At 33.6% G+C, this 20,442-nt stretch overlaps 2 protein-coding genes across 4 annotated transcripts in view; one reads left to right on the top strand and one right to left on the bottom strand.

The window, feature by feature from the left end:
- LOC114330367 (uncharacterized) overlaps positions 1 to 20,442 on the top strand; it is a 249,884-nt gene that overhangs the window by 61,679 nt on the left and 167,763 nt on the right. The window lies entirely within an intron of this gene.
- Positions 1 to 20,442, bottom strand: part of LOC114330370 (uncharacterized) — a 149,182-nt gene that overhangs the window by 37,794 nt on the left and 90,946 nt on the right. The window contains exons 9-10 of the mRNA XM_050648536.1: positions 12,453 to 12,547; positions 76 to 447 (exon numbers count right to left, since the gene is read on the bottom strand). Coding sequence (XP_050504493.1) covers positions 76 to 447; positions 12,453 to 12,547 — 467 coding nt within the window. The remainder of the gene's footprint in view (positions 1 to 75; positions 448 to 12,452; positions 12,548 to 20,442) is intronic.

Here is a 20,442-nt window from a genome sequence, read left to right as displayed (position 1 = left end):
TTAACTTTTCACAAAAACAGAAGGCATAAGCAAGTATGTTGCTATTTGATATTGTAAAATAATATAACATAATACCTGTAAACATTTTGGACAACAGTACACTTCTTTATTCCTAAAGTTTTCAATAATCTCGTTTGACAAATCATTTACATGGGCGCTGTATTGCCTCCATGCAATTACTTTTTTCTCTGTTTCTTTCACAAACTTTTCCCAGTCTGATTTTAACAGAACTTTGGTTTTCCCATTAGCATCTTTCACGTCACCTCTAACAACGCTGGCATAACTTCTAACGCTTCCAATTATTTCGTGCATCCATTTCGTCCATGTATGAGCGTTGTGTATAACTTCCAATAACCATACAGCCCAAATCTTTAGCGTCAGACAACAAATAGCATCTAGGCAATGATCTCTAACAACGCTAGGTTTATGTCCATAAATATATTCACCCTATAAATAAATAATATTCAAAATCAACATTCGTATAGAAAATTAATTATTTATTAAATTAATTAGTACGTATATCGTTCATTTGGAAGAAGAGGGTTACATCTCAAAATGTTAAAGTTTTTTTTACTGCATCAATACCTTCTAATTAATGACTTCTTCTATGGAAAAAATAGTTACATGTGTAAGTACAGTAGTATCCGAGAGATGGCAGATGTAACTCTTTGGTTTTCCCCTAACTTTCTTTACAGAACGTTATTTGCTTTATCGAAAACAGTTATATCTTGGAATATAATAGACAAAAATAAGTTAATTTAATTAAAAGGGTGATTTATTTTTGGGATATAGAGTTATAAGTAAAGATATAACCATTTTTCTTAAAAGTTATAACACTAAAAGTGAACAGTATGTTCTGATAGAAGGATACTTTCCTAGTTGTAACTTTTTTTTAGATAATTTTTTATAAAAAAGAAGCAATATAATGTGCGTAAAAAGTGGTTTTGTGAAGTGTAACCGTATTCTTCATAGATATTTTGTTATGGGTATGTGAATTATCTTTTTTTGCATTGGGTAAATTATTATAAATTAAACTGTAGTATTATTTAAGGATTAATTTAATTTAACAACAAATTATTGTTGTCTTTAATAAAGAAACGCAATTTTTTCCTGAGTACTAATTTAAGTTTTCACAAAAATTTGTAAAGAAAAACAATTATTAGGTACTACAGTGGAACCTCGATTATCTGTCAGGACACCGGACCAAGGGTATGACGGATAATCGAAAAGACGGTTAACAGAACATTAAAAAAAATTAAACATTCATAATACAGCTCTCAAATTTTATTTGTATGTTTTGTTTGACAATATAAGAGAGACTTGTGTTCGTACAATCGAATCAATTTGTTTTAAAATATTCTGAATCTTTGTTTTATCTTGCGTAACATTTTGCAACGGCTGAATTTCTTAATCGGCGTAACATCATGTAATCTACTTTATTGGCTTTTTCTTGTCGAGAATACCACTCGATGAATTGTAGCATGTGCGATACAGCTTCTCTACGCAAATTTTTGTCAGTTGCAATAGTATCATCGACATCGCCACCGTCAAATTCGAAGTCTGTGTCAGCTTCTGAATCTGCTTCCTCCGCCTCTGTTGCCATTTTAAAGATTTCATCATCTGTCAACAATGGATAGCTTTGCGTCATCATCATCATCATCATTTGGCTCTACAACTCTATGTGAGTCTTGGCCGCGTTTACTATTTCCCTCCATTGTTGTCGTTCCTGAGCAGCTATTTCCCATTGCTGTACTCCCATTTTGCGTAGGTCACTGGCTACTGCGTATTTCCATCTCTTTCTTGGTCGACCAACTGACCTTTTGCCATCGGGCCTTTCCCAGAATGTGGCGTCCTTTGGCGAAATAGCTTTGCGTCCTCATCACAAATTAACCATTCTTTTATGTCATCTTTAGGCCACGAAAACAAAACAGTTAATTCAGCCTTAAAAATATGGTGATAGCAAAACTGTACATTTCAGCGAATTTCGTTTAGCTTATCGACTTACTCGCAATGCTCAAACAAAATGAATTTATGACTAATTTTTACTTATATGTAGTCAATACAACTTATGTTGTATTACGGACCCTGACGGGTCCGTACATAACATACAGATTTTGTTGTTGAAGCTTTTTTGAGACTGTGGTCCACTGGCAAAGCGTCTATGTAACCACTGCTACGATTGGTAACAGTTAAAAATCTTGCAAATAAATATTTTATGACTACTGTGAAATAATTCCATTTATATTTTTACCAATAGCGTTGCAATATCCAAATATTAGCGAGTTTATGTGACTCAGTTGCACTTTATTATACGTTGTTACCACTTTCGGCTGTGGTTACATGTGGTACAATGTGGTGATCTTCGCTGTCGGTCGGGACCGGCTAGTGGCTGAAAATTTTGAAGGAGCGACGGCGTAAGCCCGTAAGCGCGCTGTTTATATCAGTAGCCCTGTTACCAGATTTTGATTTGGTTACAGTACCTATTACAGTATGCGTGTAATTAACAATGGATGAGTGTCGCTACGTAATCGATCAACTACTTGAAAAGTAATTCTCCTTGTATAATTTTGAACAAAAAAATGAGATTATTGAAAATGGAAGACTAAAAAGAATCAAAAAAAGTAGTTCCAAATTTTAAATTTAGTTGGTACAGTGAAAATCCTTGGTTATGTGGTTGCAAGAAAAATAAACTGTATTGTTGGCCATGTCTTATTGTTTCTACAGAAAAAATGGGTGGACCAGCGGCCGAGTTCACGATTTAAATAGTTTTAGAGTTTTAAAAAGGAGACATGAAATTTCTCCGTTAACTACATGTAAGATGTATAGCCAATTTGATTCAGTTTGGCAAAACAAGAATCGAAAGTTCTCTTAACCAAGCTTTTAAAGCAAATATTGCTAAACATAATGAGCTTGTTAAAAAAAAATAGATTGGTATATCCTTAGCACACTTATAATAGATACCGCATGTTTTTTGGCCAAACAAGAACTAGCGTTTCGTGGTCATTTTGAGGGCGACGACTCTGACAATTACAGGGAATTGTTAACATTAATTGCCAAAAAAGATCAAACATTTTGCCAACATCTAGAAACATCAACTGTTTTTTTCGAGATTTTCAAGTGATATACAAAATGATATTATTAAAGCCATATACAGGGTGAGTGGGGAGGAATGTGCCAAACTTTAAGGCTGTATAATATACGTAAAAATAATCAAAAATAACTCATATGTTGTTATTCGATTTTCATTTGTTTCCGAGATACGGGATGTTAAAATTTTTCTTACAAACTGACGATTTATTTATTGCTCCAAAACCGTTTGAGTTTTGCAAATGAAATTTCGTGGGTTTTAAGACATGGTTAATGCGCATATTTTGACACACAATTAAGAATTTTATATTCAAAAATGCCAAGTTTCTTGTAAAAGGTATATATTAAAATACCCTAAATAAGGGTCAAAATACAAAACGTTTTCGGATTAAGGAATCCATCATCAGTGTTTAAAAGCCAAAATTTGCATGCCTGAGCCACCAAAATGTAAATAATAAAGATGTTTTACATATTTATATAAAATTCATCGGATGTAATAGATAAACCTGGATGTTACCCAGGGCAACACAGGACTCTCCCCACGTGGTTGGAACTTTTTTTTGGTGAAAACCTCACATATTGGATTTCAATGGCCAACTGACCATACTGATGGCTGACTGACCAACTGTCAGTTGGCCATTGAAATCCAATATGTGAGGTTTTCACCAAAAAAAAGTTCCAACCACGTGGGGAGAGTCCTGTGTTGCCCTGGGTAACATCCAGGTTTATCTATTACATCCGATGAATTTTATATAAATATGTAAAACATCTTTATTATTTACATTTAAAGGGTTTTTACCCTATACATTTTGGTGGCTCAGGCATGCAAATTTTGGCTTTTAAACACTGATGATGGATTCCTTAATCCGAAAACGTTTTGTATTTTGACCCTTATTTAGGGTATTTTAATATATACCTTTTACAAGAAACTTGGCATTTTTGTGATTTATGGTATACAGCCAGCTACAGGAAGTTTATTTTCCTCGTGGATTTTTTAATTTTATATTCGCCATTGGCGCGCGTACGGGTAAGGGTCTGAAATTTTTTAAAGAAATAAAAATAGTACGCCAATGAGATATTTCAAATTAAAAATCATTTTTAAATTCCTTGTTCAATTTGTGATAAAAAATCTATCTTCCCATTTTTTCATACGACGCTTCGTTTTTATGCAAAAAAATAAAATATCTTAACGCTTCCAAAGTATTCGAAATAATCTACACATTCATATAGAAACTTCGTTGAAGACTTTGTAAACGTTTTATTGATGCTTTATTTTTTGCATGAAACCAAGCGTTGCGTGAAAAAATGGGAAGATAGATTTTTATCACAAATTAAAGGAGGAATTCAAGAAATATTTTTAATTTGAAATATTTCAGTGGCGTACCATTTTTATCTTTAAAAAAATTTCAGACTAGTACCCGTACGCGCGCCAATGGTGAATATAAAATTCTTAATTGTGTGCCAAAACGTGCGTAATAACTATGTCTTAAAACCCACCAAATTTCATTTGCACTCCTCAACCGGTTTTGAAGCAATAAATAAATTGTCAGTTTGTAAGAAAAATTTTAACATCCGGTATCTCGGAAACAAATGAAAATCGAATAGTAACAACATATGAGTTATTTTTGATTATTTTTACGTATATTAAACAGTCTTTAAGTTTGGCACATTCCTCCCCACTCACCCTGTATCTATACATTTAGCCATATCTTCATGTTTTCTAATAAGATTTTTTGCATCTGGTTTTGGTAACACTTTAGAAAAAGTCACGCGTCGCTACTGCTGTGGTCACCCCGACTCTTTCCCTAATCCCGTCGATCCTGATCTTGTTCCTTCTAGTCTTACCCGAAATCCACCGTAATATTTTCATTTCGGCTACTTCCATCTTTTTTCCTGAACCCTCTTTATAGTCACGCAGGCACCACACTCTTGTATATCTTTCCGTTCAGTTCTTCACCGATTTTTCGATCACAGAGTTCCCTGCTCATTCGCTTCCAATTAAACCAACCAGCCTGTATACTCTGGGCAATTTTTGGATCCACTGTCCCATTTTTCGTTGTGCAGGACCAAGATTATTTAAATTCTCCTACTCTTCCTAGTTTTTTTCTCAAACAATTAGATGTTCCCAACCATTTCGGGTTCTCCCAACCACTTACACCTCGTTTTCGACCTGCTATAAGTATCTCTCTTCGATAGTCCTTCCCCCAAATCTACAACTTCTCCAACATTTCTTTCTTCTGCTCCACTAATAAGATATCATCCGCAAAGAGCTTTAACCAAGGAGCCCCCTTCCTTACCTTTTCTGGCAGTACATCCATAACATGATTAAAACAGGTAGGGACTCTGTGAAGAACCTTGAACAAAGCAACAGTCGCTGGAAAAAGTTTCCGTCAATACGACAAAAGTAATCAATTTGTTATAAGCTTCCTCATACATGTTCTTCACAAGCCTTACGTACTTCTCAGGAATCCATTTCTCTCTCATACATCTCCACAGCTCATGTCTAGGAACTGTATCGTAGGCCTTCTCAAGATCTAGAGATATCTTCTCTTCTCGCCGTATTTTTTATCAACTCTTCCAAAGCAAACAAAGTGTCCTTTGTTCTCCTTCCTGGCATAATCCCAAACTGTTCTTCTCATATCCATGTCTTCCTCGTCTTCCTCTTTAACTTTCGCTCTACAGTTATTTCTCAAAATTTCATTGTGTGAATTAACTTTATTCCTCTAAATTTCTTCAGGAACAATCGGATGTTTCCTTTATCTATATACAGTGATAAAATCACGATCGCCATCCATGAATTGGGTATCCTTTCTTTCTCATATACTCTACTCATCATTTGCCACAACAGATCAACCTATCAGCCGCATACCTAAAGAGGTAATCTACATAATCGGAAAAGAAAAAGAAATCGCGAGCATAATAAAACAAAAAAGAACTTGAATATCTAGGCCATATTGAGATACGGTAAGTACCGTCTACTGTAATTGATTATCCAGGGGAAAATAGATAGTAAGCGAGGGCCAGTCAGTAAAGACACTCGCGGCTCCAAAATCTGCGGACGTAAGCAAGATAAGAATTGCCATGTTAATAGCCAAAGTTCGCAACTGACGGGGCACTTGAAGAAGAAGATCAACCTCTTGCTCTCCTAGAGTTGACTCGAACATAAGGTTTTATTTCATAAGTAAAATCAATATACCTCATTCCACAAATATACGACCCTCTTGGATTATCGCGACGACGAATATTTTACTGTGCAAAATATGAAGAACGAAAGTAAATTGCAAATTATATTGTTGTTTATTGGAGTAATTGTTAGAGCAAAATACTTTCGTACTTCTTATGTTGCACACTAAAATATTCGTTGTCGCGATAATCCAAAACACTCGCATATTCGTGGAATACGCCATACAAATCTATTTGGCTTTGTTCAGCTTGATTTTACATCTTTTAGTCCAATTTTTGATCTGGTGTAATAAGCGAGCGGCACACCCCTAATTTGAGGCTTAGAAATCGAAAAAGCGACCATGATAGGTGAATGGCAAATTTTAGTCATTCTTTATATTTTCGAGGTCACTGAATCCAAATATGAAGTTTATTTTTATCCAGAATTGGTGGAACATGTTCAAAAATCAAATTTTATGCAAAAATGCAAAAAATCAATTTTGACAATTTTTCAACTTGAAAATATCTTTGGCCGCTGCAAATATTTCCTTTTGAAAATTGTACTGTGTCATTATTGAAGAATTTAAATAACAATGAGATTTGTCCCAAATGTTTAAACAAATTAAAAGAGAAGTTGTTAATTTTTAAACAATTTGTCGTCAGATTTCATTAGTTTAATGCTTACTTAAAAAGGTAGGGTGACAAACTTTTTAGTTTATAATTCAACACAGCATTAAAACATAAGTCATCTTGCGCTTTTATCCTGGGGGTGGATACACCTCTTATCGGGGGTGAAAATTATTTTGTTAAAAATAACTCCAGAAATCGATAAAGGGACAAATTATAAGTATTTTTTTTTTATACTTTTTGAGTTATTAAAGATCAAAGATTTTTATTTTTCCTGAAAAAAATGCATGTTTTAAAGTGGCTTTTCATAAACAACTCAAAAACTATAAGTTTTTATAAAAAAGTTATCATTACCAAAATTGAAGATAATAAAAAGTTTAATACAAACCTTACTTGAAAAATCATTGAATATTAAATCAAAGTGGGTTATAGATAATTAAATCTAGATTTTTTTTCGGTGAGTACTCAAATCTAAGTATTCAGGCTTAAGTAACGGGAAAACGGTGCATTTTATAACATATACTTTTAACACACTTGTCAAAGTACTTATCAATACCTATCAAATGAGCTTTAGTGGAAGTTGATAGCACCACAATTTAGCAAGTTATGATGAAAATAAGAGAACCCTTTCGATTTTTTTAGGAAAAAGTGAAAAATAACACATAATATGCCATTTCCACAAAAGTTAAAATTGACAGTAATCCTATAAGGCTTTCTTATTTTAGCGTATATAATAATCTCAAAAACTTTGACTAGTTTAGAATGCATATTTTTGAAAAAAAAGTATGATTTAAAGAAATAAGGATATTTAAAATTTTTGTAATTTTCATTTTCTTTTGATAATAACTCCAAAAATACTCTATACACGTACCAAATGATACAGAACCAAATTTTAGTTTTTCTTTAGAAAATGTTCTATTGTTTTTAGTATTCCTGTAACATAAAGAATAACCAAGATAGAAACGTTAAAAGCCTTAAATTTACTGCGACAGCCATGTAACTGGGGCCCTTTAACCTTTATCTTAAAAAAACTAAGGGATTTAAAAGATTAAAATTAATATTATTTTAAAGCACTTGAAATTACCTTTCAAATGGTAATTAGAGAAACCTGATATCATAAAAACTAACGGAGTTATTCTAAAAAAAAACAATAAATTTTTTAGAAAAATTTGTGGAGCATAAATTTTTAAACATTTTTGGAGAATAAATTTTAATGGTATCAACTTCTTCGGCAGCTCATTTGACAGATATTTTTAAGTGCTTTGACAAATATTTAGTAAGTATATGTTATAAATGCATAGTTTTCCCGTTACTCAAGCGTGAATACTTAGATTTCAGTACTATCCGAAAAAAAATATACATTCAATGATCTATAACTCACTTTAAGTTAATAATAAAAGATTTTTCGGACAAGAAATTTATTTTGCATTTTATTTGCTTCAATTTTGGCAATTATAACTTTTTTGCAAAAACTTATAGTTTTTGACTTATTTATAAAAAACCGCTTTAAAACATGCAATTTTTCCACGAAAAATTAAAATTTTGGATCTTTAATAACTCAAAAAGTATTCATTTATTTTAAAAACTTGATATACAAGATTTTGCTTAGAATTTGTCCCTCTATCGGCGTATGGGGTTATTTTTGATAAAATAATTTTCACCCACGAAAGGGGCTGGCATCAACCCCCAGGATAATAGCGCAAGTTAGCACCATGTCACCTTTGTTCCTTGGGATATCCTCTAACCACTCACCAATTTTCATGAAAATCGATGGAGGTTCAACGAAATCGGAGGTAATAGCTCATATCCACCTTCAGTGACTGCACTATCTCTACCGTTTCTAATTCCGTGCCTCCCAGTGATATTCCCATTTCTCTTGGTGTATTTATTTTCGTTATCTTAGTTTTTCTGGCGTTTATGTTAAGTCCGACCTTCTTCCCTGCCTCTGCTACTTTTTCAGTTTTGCGTTGCATGTGTTGTCTTTTTTCTGTTAAAAGGCATATATCATCTGCGAAGTCCTCAAGTTGGTTAAAAACATTCCATCTGATTCCAGTCTTATTACTAGTAACCTTAGACATGATCCAGTCGATTACTATCAGGAATAAGGTCGGAGAGAGCCAGAGTCTTGCCTTACTCTTGTACAAATATCTATTTGTTCTGTTAACTTCCCTTCGTGGACTATGCGTGCTGTGGACCCTTTGTAGAACAGTTTTATAATTCTGATATACTTGAAAGGCATTCCGTATTTCTCTAGTAATTTACATAAGGCTTTGCGATCTACATGATCAAACGCTTTCTCGAAATTTATAAAGTTCAAATATAGCTTATTCTTCCACTCTAATGATTGCTCTATAATCGTTCTCATCGTACCGTACAAATGTGGTCAGTGCAGGATCTTCGTGCCCGGAATCCAGCTTGGTTTTCTCTTATAACTTTATCAAACTTCTTCTTCATTCTTTCAAGCATGATTCGGGTCATTATTTTGCTTGTTGTGCATAGAAAGGAGATCGGTCTCCAATTTCCACGTTTGGAAGTGTCGTCCTTCTTAGAAATTTTTACAGTTCTTGTGGCCTTGCGTCCATTCTCTGGGTAGCAATTCGGTTCTCCAAATTTTATTTAAAAGTGTGTATATTATAGATGTGGACGTTTCGGTGTCTGCTTTGATTAACAACTCAGCAGGAGTATTGTCTATTCCGGCAGCTTTTTCTCTTTTTAATCGTTTAATTGCATCTTTTATTTCTTCATGGGCGAATTCTTCGGTGTTTATGTTTATTGGATGTCTGTTAGGTTCCTCGTCACTCTTCTATTTCGTTTGTTACATTCTGTTTTTCATACATTTCTTTGAAATACTCCATCCATCTAGTAAGGATTTGTTGTTCTGTTTTCAGTACGGCACCATCTTTATATTTTATTTTAGTGGTACCATTTCGACTTGTTCTTGTCAAGGTTCTTGTGATGTCATACAATTTTTTTAGGTCGTTTTCTCTTACTTATTTTCAGCTTCATTAACGAGTCCATTGTGGTATGCGTTTTGTCATTTCTTGCACTTCTTTTGACTTCTTTGTTTTTTCTCAGTATTTCTGTTCTAATCGTTGCTTCTTATCGTTATCTTTCATTCCTAGTAACTTGACTTTAATTTGTTTACGCTTTTGTATCTTGTCCCATGTCGTTTTTGTCATCCAGTGTTTGTCACTGTTTTTCTTGTAGCCAACTGTGTCCACTGCCGTTTTCTTTAACATCTCTTTATACTTGTTCCACAGTTCCTGAACAGTGGCTTCCTCCATGTCACCAGCCGTTCTCCAATTATTCCGCATTCGATCTCTGAATTCATTCTGTATATCATTTCCATCTCTGATCCTGTGGACATTGTATTTTTCTCTGTTCGGTGTTCTCTTGGCTGCTCCTCGCAGTTTAACTGTAAATTTCGCTCTCACTAACATATGATCAGACCCTATATCTACCCCTATCTATATGTTACATCCAGTAGTGATTTTCTCCATCGTCTATTTATTGTAATGTGGTCTATTTGGTTTTGTACTTCACCTCCTGGAGAAATCCACGTTATCTTGTGTATGCGCTTGTGTTAAAAGATACTTCCGCCTATCAGTAAATTGTTTTGGGCACAGAAGTCAGTGAACATTTCGCCATTTTCATTTATTTCTCCTAAGCCGTCCCTGCCAATTACAAACTCTTTTCACTCATTATCTCCACCTATTTTGGCATTCATATCCCCATCACTATTAAAATATCACTTTTATTATTTGCCTCCATTCATATAGGTACAGCTTGCAATTGCTCATAAAATTCTTCTTTCACTACCTGTTCTTTGTCGTTGGTGGGAGCTTAAACATTTATTATTGAGAGGTTGCGAAATATCGTTTTAAATCTTGCTACTATATAGTCCTGTCGCTAGGGGGGGGGGTACAACGGCCTCCTTAATTCAGATGGACTTACCCAAGTTTGATGTCGATAAGATTGTTATAGACAAAGAACTTGAGGAATTACATAACAGCGATTTCTCGCAAAACAAAACATCTTTTTGTATTTTTTGGGTCATTTTAAGCAAAAAATATTCCTACAAGTTTTTTCGTAGAATGCATAGTTTTTGAGATAACCGCGGTTGAACTTTCAAATAATCGAAAAATTGCAATTTTTGAACCCGAATAACTTTTGATTAAAAAATAAAGTAGCAATTTTGCTTACCGCATTTGAAAGTTTAAGTCAAATTATATCGGTTTTGATTATTTGCATTGCTAAAAATTAATTTTTTTATTGTTAAACTAATCTATAAACACATAGTGTTTCCCGTGCCTAATACATGCGTTTTAACGCATGCTGCGTAGAAATTGCCTCGCTTGCACTCGTAGCTACTCTACCTACTCGTTCGATTTTAAATGAGAAATCATTGAAAACATCACTCACATACAAGGTGTTTATAGCTTTGTTTAACAATAAAATAATAAATTGTTAGCAATGCCAATAATCAAAACCGATATAATTTGACTTAAACTTTCAAATGCGGTAAGCAGAATTGCTACTTTATTTTTTAATCAAAAGTTATTCGGGTTCAAAAATTACAATTTTTCGATCGCGGTTATCTCGAAAACTATGCATTCTACGAAAAAACTGGTAGGAATATTTTTTGCTTAAAATGACCCAAAAAATGCAAAAAGATGTTTTGTTTTGCGAGAAATCGCTGTTATGTAATTCCTCAAGTTCTTTGTCTATAACAATCTTATCGACATCCGGATCAACTGTTACCCAAAAAATTCGTATTCTGCGGGTCAAAATATATAAAAAAAACTTGGGTAAGTCCATCTGAATTAAGGAGGCCGTTGTACCCCCCCTGGCGACAGGACTAATAATCCTATCTGTCACGCCCTCCCTATCTATCAATGCTCGTGCTGCGTTTTTCCCACCATTATGGCCACTCTGCCTCATGCTTGGCAATTTCCTGTATATGTCCCGAGAATAAGATTGTGTTTCCATTTTGAAGTCTCGTTTTCCACATCCTTTCCACCTTACCTCATATATCAGCATTTGTTATCATCGTTTTATTCAGTCCAGTTCCAAAGCATCTTGACGATTTCATAACAATTTATTTTTGTATTTGGTTAGGTTGTTAGCCCAACGCACAACCCTCCTCATTTCTTATCCTGGACGTGGGACCAGGCAATGGTGGAGTTCTTCACCGGTATATCTTTGCTTATTAACTAATCTAAGAGCTCCTTCTTTTTAAGTTACTGTTAGGTAGTGGTACCTTTAACCTCATGTGGTAACTGGTATTGCCATAACTCTGACAGAATTGATCCGAAGGGGATGTATCATTTGACAAAAGTAATTAAAAGTTATTTCTTCGTGGTAGTATCAGGTAGTATTTTACCTGCAATCACATCCTAAAACTCTTCCAATATGAGTCATAATCAAACGACAACCTGTATCAGTTGTTAGTAGTAATCCAGTAGAACAACCTTCAGTAAACTCCTGACGAGCATTTGTAACGTTTTTATCTTTACAAACTATTTTTACAAAGTGCAAAATAATTTGTTATTAATAAATTAAAAGATTTTATTTACCAGTTCCTTGTCTTTGTCTTTGGAATCTACTCGTACAATACCCGTGTCTACTGCAATCTTGCCTTCCCCTTCGGATATTTCCATTTGTTCAAAATCTGTAATTAATTTAATATTCGATTAATTATTATGGAAAAAATATTATACCAATTTTAGGTCTTGGGCCTCACTTAAAAAAAATCATGATTACCTCCCTCATGAGACTGCATTTATTTATTTATTCATAATTAACTAATTTTAATGGGAAATAAGCAACAATTTTAATAAAAAAATTATTTTATTAACGTTTTGACATCCAAATCGGATACGTTGTCAAAATACAAAAAATATTAATAAATTAAACAAAAATGTTGTTGCTTAGTAAAAAATTCTTCTAATAATTTATTAGAATAACAATTGTTATTTTAAAGTCAGTGTTATTTATACTGTCATTTTAAAGACAGATCACATGCTATGATTTTTTGTGGCGGATATTCTTGAATTGGGGTTGATTTCATGTAATCGAATGAACGATCTTTCAGTAATGTCGTCCCAGGAACGCAACCCATAAATATTGGCAATATCATTTTAAAGTCTTCTACTTTAAAATGTATAACATGTATATATCTGAATTGCCGATATAAGTGAGTCAGATTTAATCGATTATTAGAAGAATTTTTTACTAAGCAACAACATTTTTGTTTAATTTATTAATATTTTTTGAAGTTATTCTTCTTTAGGCGCGATTGACAGTATGTAGTTCGTTTCTAATCTTTCAAGATAGTATCTGTATCAGCGCAACTAAGTCATTAAAAGAATATATTAGTGTTTTTAGTAAATGTATTATTTATTATAATTTTTGTGTCTTTGAATTTCTCTTCTTCTGTAGTAAGATAATAAAATATGTAGGTATAACATTTTTATCACGATACCACTCAATCTATTTGTCACCGTGTTGTGTAATTCTATCCGAAACTTACGTGTCAATAACAGGAGACTCGGTGGTCTAGTTGTTGTGCGTTCCGTCAGAGATCAAAAGGTCCCGGGGTCCAATCCTGGACGATTCATTTTTTTTTTATTTTTGGTTGTTTTAATAAAAATTTTTTGAAAGTGGTATATAAGAAAGTTAGTTTAATATTTAAATAGAATACAAATAACCTGTTAAGTATATTTACTTCGTTAAAATTATATAATAGAAGAATAACTTCTTACGTGCGTACAAAGTACACACATATTCTTTTTTTTTTTGACAACGGCATCCTATTTTGAAGTCGAAACGTTAATAAAATATTTTTTTATTAAAATTATGGCTTATTTTCTATTAAAAATAGTTAATTACAAAAATACTACAAGAAAATAGCTTCAGAACAACATTATTTATTCATGTTCTGTCGGATAAATTTTCTAATACAGAAAATTTTCGGAAAAGAATGCATGAAATCGGCAACTTTGGAGCGTCCGACAACTGGACTGCCCTTAAAAATTTGTCGTAAAATACAGGGTGATTAATTAGTGGAGTAAAGCTCCTTAGATCCGTTATAGTAATAGATAGCCATAAATGTTAATAACAAAAATTGTAGCCAACTTTGAGCTTCACAGTACAAAATTAGTTAGAATGTTACAGGGTGTTCGATAAGATAGTGTCAGACCAGACTTTGTTTTTTAAATGGAACGCCCTCTATTTTATTTTATATTCGAGATTCTGTTAACTTTTTCATCACAAAAATAAAGGTTGGGTACTAGGTCAGGATCCCGCGTATGAAAAAAAAGTTGATTAATAGCAAGCTGAAAATTTGTTAATAGCTTAAGGGTGTCTAGTCGGACAAAATTTGATATTTGGGAACACTGGAACAGGGGAAGTTTTAATTGTGGAACAGGTTAAAAATTTGGAACGGTCAGACCACGAAAACGTCACATGTATTTTGTCCGACAGTACTTCCAATTAATTTGTTACCCTTTCATTAAACTCTCATGCAAAAATCAGGCTGCTATTTATCACCAAATGGGCATTATAATGAGTGGAACACGTAGAACATGTCAAATGACAGGAATTATGACAGGTGATAAATAGCAGTCTGATTTTTGTATGAGAGTTTAGTGAAAGGGTAACAAATCAATTGGAAGTTCTGTCGGACAAAATACATGTGACGTTTTCGTGGTCTGAGCGTTCCAAATTTTTAACCTGTTCCACAATTAAAACTTCCCCTGTTCCAGTGTTCTCATATATCAAAGTTTGTCCGACTAGACACCCTTAAGCTATTACCAAATTTTCAGCTTGTTATTAATCAATTCTTTTTCATTCGCGGGATCCAGACCTATATGCGATAAAGGTGTATTTACAAAGTTGTAACCAATTTTATATAAAAATCGTAACAAATTCAACTCCCTGTATAAATAAAAATAAGCACAACGGCAATGGTTTATTGATGCCATAATTTTTAATTTATTGTCAAAATTTTTAAAAATGACTGATTTTGCTAATTTTCTTTATATCTAGTACAGTGTGAGTTAAAACGCAAGTACATCATTTTCTCAGTAATTTTAAATGGAACACTCTATAGACCAAGAGGCAGCGCTAAAAATCTATTTGAATTTACTAAAGCTAGATTTTTAACAGATGATTACTGTGAGTGTGTAGAGAAACATACTGCGGTCGGTCAAGCGAAACGTAGAACAGGGGTTACTGAGAGGGTATCAAAGTGGCTTTCCTACAAAGGTAATTATTTCCATTAACTAAGGCTGAAAATCAGTACACACATTCTAAATTAAATATAAATAAAAGTTATTATAGTCGGTCAGCTGTATGACGGGACAGAGCCGGTCGGTCGGCCCCAATAGTCGATTGAGGAAATGAAGCATTTTGGCTCGCAATTTTTTCGTGCAGCATGGATTTACTTGAAATTTTCACAGACGGTTGGAAATAGTCCAAGGATCATTTTCTATATCATGCCGCTATCATACGCTAAAACCTTGGGGGTGGTTGCCACCCCATCTAGGGGGTGTGAATTTTTTATTGCATTTTAACCATGTAATTCAATGGAAAAAGTGATTCTAAGAAAAAAATGTTTTCGACGAAAAAATCGACTTTTTTAGAGGGTTTTTTGAGAATACCTCGAAAAATATGCATTTAATAAAAAAAACTGTAGATATCGAAATTGTATCTTTTAGTAACACAAACCAAATTCTTTTCCTATAATATCTATACCTATATATCTATAACCGAGATTCGACATGTTAAAGGTTAGCTTTTTTCGTCAAATGCACAATTTGAAATATTCAAAGCCAAATAATGGGAAAAATTTGCATTTTTCGAGGAAAACTTAAATAATCTTTTTTCAAGTATACAACTAGACCTTAAAAAAATAATAAAATGTGTCTAACGTGAAAATTAAGCGACTTACAAAAAATGTCGGTACCTGCTTTTCTCTACGAAAAAAATCAGTGAAAACAATCCCCCAACTACCTTCCTAATTCAAAATTGGTCTTCACCTTTCTGTAGTTCCTTTTATATTTATATTATCAATACAATAAAAGAGTTTGACCTATTTAAAATGCCTAATTTTGGAAAAAATGGGGTTTAAAGAAAAATTGATTTTTTGCAATTTGGTATTTTTTACTTTTACTTCAAAATATCTCCGAAAATACTGAAGATATGAAAAAAAATATAAACTACTAAATTGTAGTTTTTTAATGACTAAAATTACTCTGTGCATAGATTTGCATTACCGTGAATAGTTAGCCAGATATAGCTGTTTAAAACCTCTATTTACCAGCAAACACCCCCTTATTCGAGCCATTTAAACCCGCCCTAATTAAAAACTAAGGCAACTTACGGAATTTAATTTACTACATAATAGTCGGAGAGATAGAAGCGGATTTTGTGCGTGATAAGTAATATGGAAAAACTATATGGGGATATGTTAAACTAGTTGTGTACATTACTTTCCCCAACGGCCGGAAACCAGAGTTGGGGCCGAGGGTAGATATAAGGGGTCAAAGTCCCGGTTTTTATTATTTTTTTTGTGACGCTCTTGATAGAGATAGTGCACCAAAATTTGGGAATAAGTAGGTCATGACGTAACTAATTAAAATCTCCAGGGGCGGAACGCTGCGTGGCCGACAAAGGGGTGGGGGAAGGGTTGAATATAAAAATTATAATTGGGTTTTTGTGACGTTCCTGATCGAAATAGTGCACCAAAATTTGGGATTAAGTAGACCATGACATAACTAAGTAAAATCCCCAGAGCCGGAAAACAGATTGGGGGACGAGGGTAGTTATAGGAGGTTAAAGTCGCGGTTTTTATTATTTTTTTTGTTACGCTTATGATCGAGATAGTGCACCAAAATTTGGGAATTAGTAGGTCATAACGTAACTAATTTAAATCTCCAGGGGCGGAACGCTGCGTGGCCGACAATGGGGTGGGGGAGGGGTGAATATAAAAATTATAATTGAGTTTTTTGTGACGTTCCTGATCGAGATAGTGCACCAAAATTTGGGAATAAGTAGACCATGACATAACTAAGTTAAATCCTTAGAGCCGGAAACCAGAGTGGGGGACGAGGGTAGTTATAAGGGGTCAAAGTCGCGGTTTTTATTATTTTTTTTTGTGACGTTCATGATCGAGATAGTGCACCAAAATTTGGGAATAAGTAGACCATGGTGTAAAGAATGAAAATCTCCAGGGGCGGAACGCTGCGTGGCCGACAAAGGGGTGAGGACAGGGGTGAATATAAAAATTAAAAGGGGTTTTTGTGACGTTCCTGATCAAAATAGTGCACCAAAATTTGGGAATAAATAGACCATGACCTAACTAAGTAAAATCCCCAAAGCCGAAAACCAGAGTGGGGAACGAGGGTAGTTATAAGGGGTCAAAGTCGCGGTTTTTATTATTTTTTTTCTGACGCTCATGATCGAGATAGTGCACCAAAATTTGGGAATAAGTAGGTCATGACCTAACCAATTAAAATCTCCAGGGGCGGAACGCGGCGTGGCCGACAAAGGGGTGAAGACAGGGGTGAATATAAAAATTATAAGGGGTTTTTTGTGACGCTCATGATCGAGGTAGTGCACCATAATTAGGGAATAAGTAGGTCATGACGTAACTAATTAAAATCTCCAGGGGCGGAACGCTGCGGGGCCGACAAAGGGGTGGAGACAGGGGTGAATATAAAAATTATAAGGGGTTTTTTGTGACGTTCCTGATCGAGATAGTGCACTAAAATTTGGGAATAAGTAGACCATCACATTACTAAGTAAAATCCCCAGAGCCGGAAACTAGAGGGGGGACGAGGGTAGTTATAAAGGATCAAATTCGCGGCTTTTACTATTTTTTTCTGACGCTTATAATCGAGATAATGTACCAAAATTTTGGAATATATAATTCATGACGTAACTAAGTAAAATACCCAGGTGCAGAATGCTGCTTTTGTGGACAATGGGGTAGGGGCAGGGGCAGGGGTGAATATATAAATTTTAAGGAGTTTTTTGTGACGTTCTTGATAGAAATAGTGCACCAACATTTGGGAATAAATAGGTCATGACGTAGCTAAACAAAATATATACGGGCGGAACGCTGTGTGGGGAACAAAGGGGTAAGGGCAGGAGTGTGTATTAAATGTATAAGAGGTTTTTGTGGCGTTCGTGATCGGGATAGTGCACCAAAATTTGGGAATAAGTAAATCATGACGTAACTTAGCAAAATCTCTAGAGACGTAATGCTGCATGGGGAACCAAAGGGGTCAATATGCAAAACTTTTGAGTGATGATCGTCCTCGAGAATATGTCTGCAATTTGCACAATTGATTAATTTAAATGTCTATGATCAAAATCCAGAAGGGCACAGAGCTAGGTGGGGGTTATTTTTCCTAAAAATTTACCAATTTAAAAAAAATTCCAACTGGACAACATTATATTTAAATAGTTAAAGCTATATTTAAAATTTCCTACCGAAATTAAATTTTGAATTTCCTGCGTCATCATCCGCTTGGGTTAGTTCCGACACGAATCTCTTGGAGCGTTGAATTTGATATCCAAATAACGATATTTGATATCCTTGCATGTAACGCCTATGTAACGCCTGTGATTTTTGAGTGAACGGTTGTATTGTTGTATTCAAAAATGGATGAAAACGTTATTGCTTCGTGTGTTCTAAAAATTGCTTGTAACGAAAATGATAGAATTATTTTGTTCAATGAAGATTCTTTAAAATATTGCAGAGATATATTGGATATTAGAAAAGCGTGTAAACTCAAATATCAAGAAATTATTTTGCCGGATTCGGTGAATAATGTAAGTGGTCATCATGGTAATTGTAAAAAGTTTTTTACATCGATTGACAAGGCCATTGTAGAAGCTTACAACAATAAAACTGGATCTTCAGAGGAAAATTTAAATACCGGTAAGTAATTATTGGATAATATATATGCAATATGTACCTACTGCAATATACACAGTATCGAAATCAATTATACTTTCAATATAGTTGATTGATTATTTGAGATCCAAATTAATTAAAAAAATAAGGCTTGTCTTGAGAATTGTATAACTGCTGCCATTGCAGAGTTTACACTTTTTCATAAGATTAATAGCTGGTTTTTTGAATTTTTGTCTCGTTTACACGAGATTTTTACGTCAAAGTGACATTAATTAGGTACCAGTAGCAAACCCAGAATAGGTTGATTAAAATTAATAAAAGGTAAATAAATAACTCGAAAAATTATTTAAAATACATGTAAAAATGAAGGTGTAAATAAAACAGTGACCGAAGTTGTAGGTACATAAATTTATAATTTTTAGAAAAAATATAATTTCTGTTAGACATACGGAATAATTGTTTGAACAAAATTCCAAACCATTTAATTTTTTTAAGTATTCGTTTAAAACAATTATTTTGAAATCTATTGACCTGGCGGATGTTTCATAGTAGGTATAGTATATCATTTTTTCCGTGCAAATTGAGTAAATTTGTAACAATTATTACTTATTTTTTTTTTATTCATTAATAGATTCATCAATCGACTTTACAACAACCGAACATGCAACGGAAAGTCATATCGAAGAAGACGAGGGATGCTTGTTTTGCGATAAAAGAAGAAAGAGGAGTAAAAAATGTCATCGTGTAACATTACATAAGTCATCAGACCAGTCACTTCTTAATACTATTACTAATGTTGCGAAAGGATTAAATGATACTCTAATGCTTAACAAAATTAGTTCTATAGGCTCGTATTATTATTATCATTTTCAATGTAAGCAAGTGTATGTTTATCAATTTAATGGACCTACTAATGAGCGAACAGTATGGCATGACGTGAGAGATCTGCACAAAAAAGCATTTGAAAAAATATGTGATTACGTTGAAATTAATGTAATTGAAAACAAAAATTCTTATTCTTTGAAAGTGTTGACGGATAAGTATTTAACAATATTAAGTAATCTTGCAAAAGAAAATCAAGTTGACTTTGACAGTAATTTTTTTCAACATCATTTGTTAGATAAATTTATTAACCGGTTTGGTAATCAGATACAAATTATAACAATTTTCAAGAAAAAACTTATAGCTTCTCGAATGAGTTGTAACATAAATGAGAGCACTTTTGGCGAAATTACCGATTTGGAAGAACAAACTCGCGTCGGCACTAGGGTTAGAAAATCTATTTTATCTATTAACAAAAAACGTCTGCCTAGAAAATTAGAGACAAGTCACCTGATTGCCGGTGAGTGCGATATAGATGACATTCCCGAGAATTTGATTAGTCTTTTGCGATGTATAATAACTAATAATGATTCAAGAAGGCTTAAAAGCGAAAATTGTATGAGAAAAATTTATTCTATAGCCTGCGATATAATCTATGCTGCTTCTGACGGTAAAATTAAAACTTCTAAACATATAACATTAGGTATGACTTTAAAAAGCATAACTAGTAGTCGTAAAGTAGTTGACATATGTAATAGATATGGTCATTGTTGTAGTTATCACACTATTGAAGAACTAGAAACGGAAGCTACTTTTTA

Source organism: Diabrotica virgifera, chromosome 4, assembly GCF_917563875.1.
Source record: "Diabrotica virgifera virgifera chromosome 4, PGI_DIABVI_V3a".
Classification (NCBI taxonomy): domain Eukaryota; kingdom Metazoa; phylum Arthropoda; class Insecta; order Coleoptera; family Chrysomelidae; genus Diabrotica; species Diabrotica virgifera.
The sequence above is the reverse complement of the archived record's forward strand: the minus strand, read 5'-3'. Positions and strand labels throughout refer to the sequence as shown.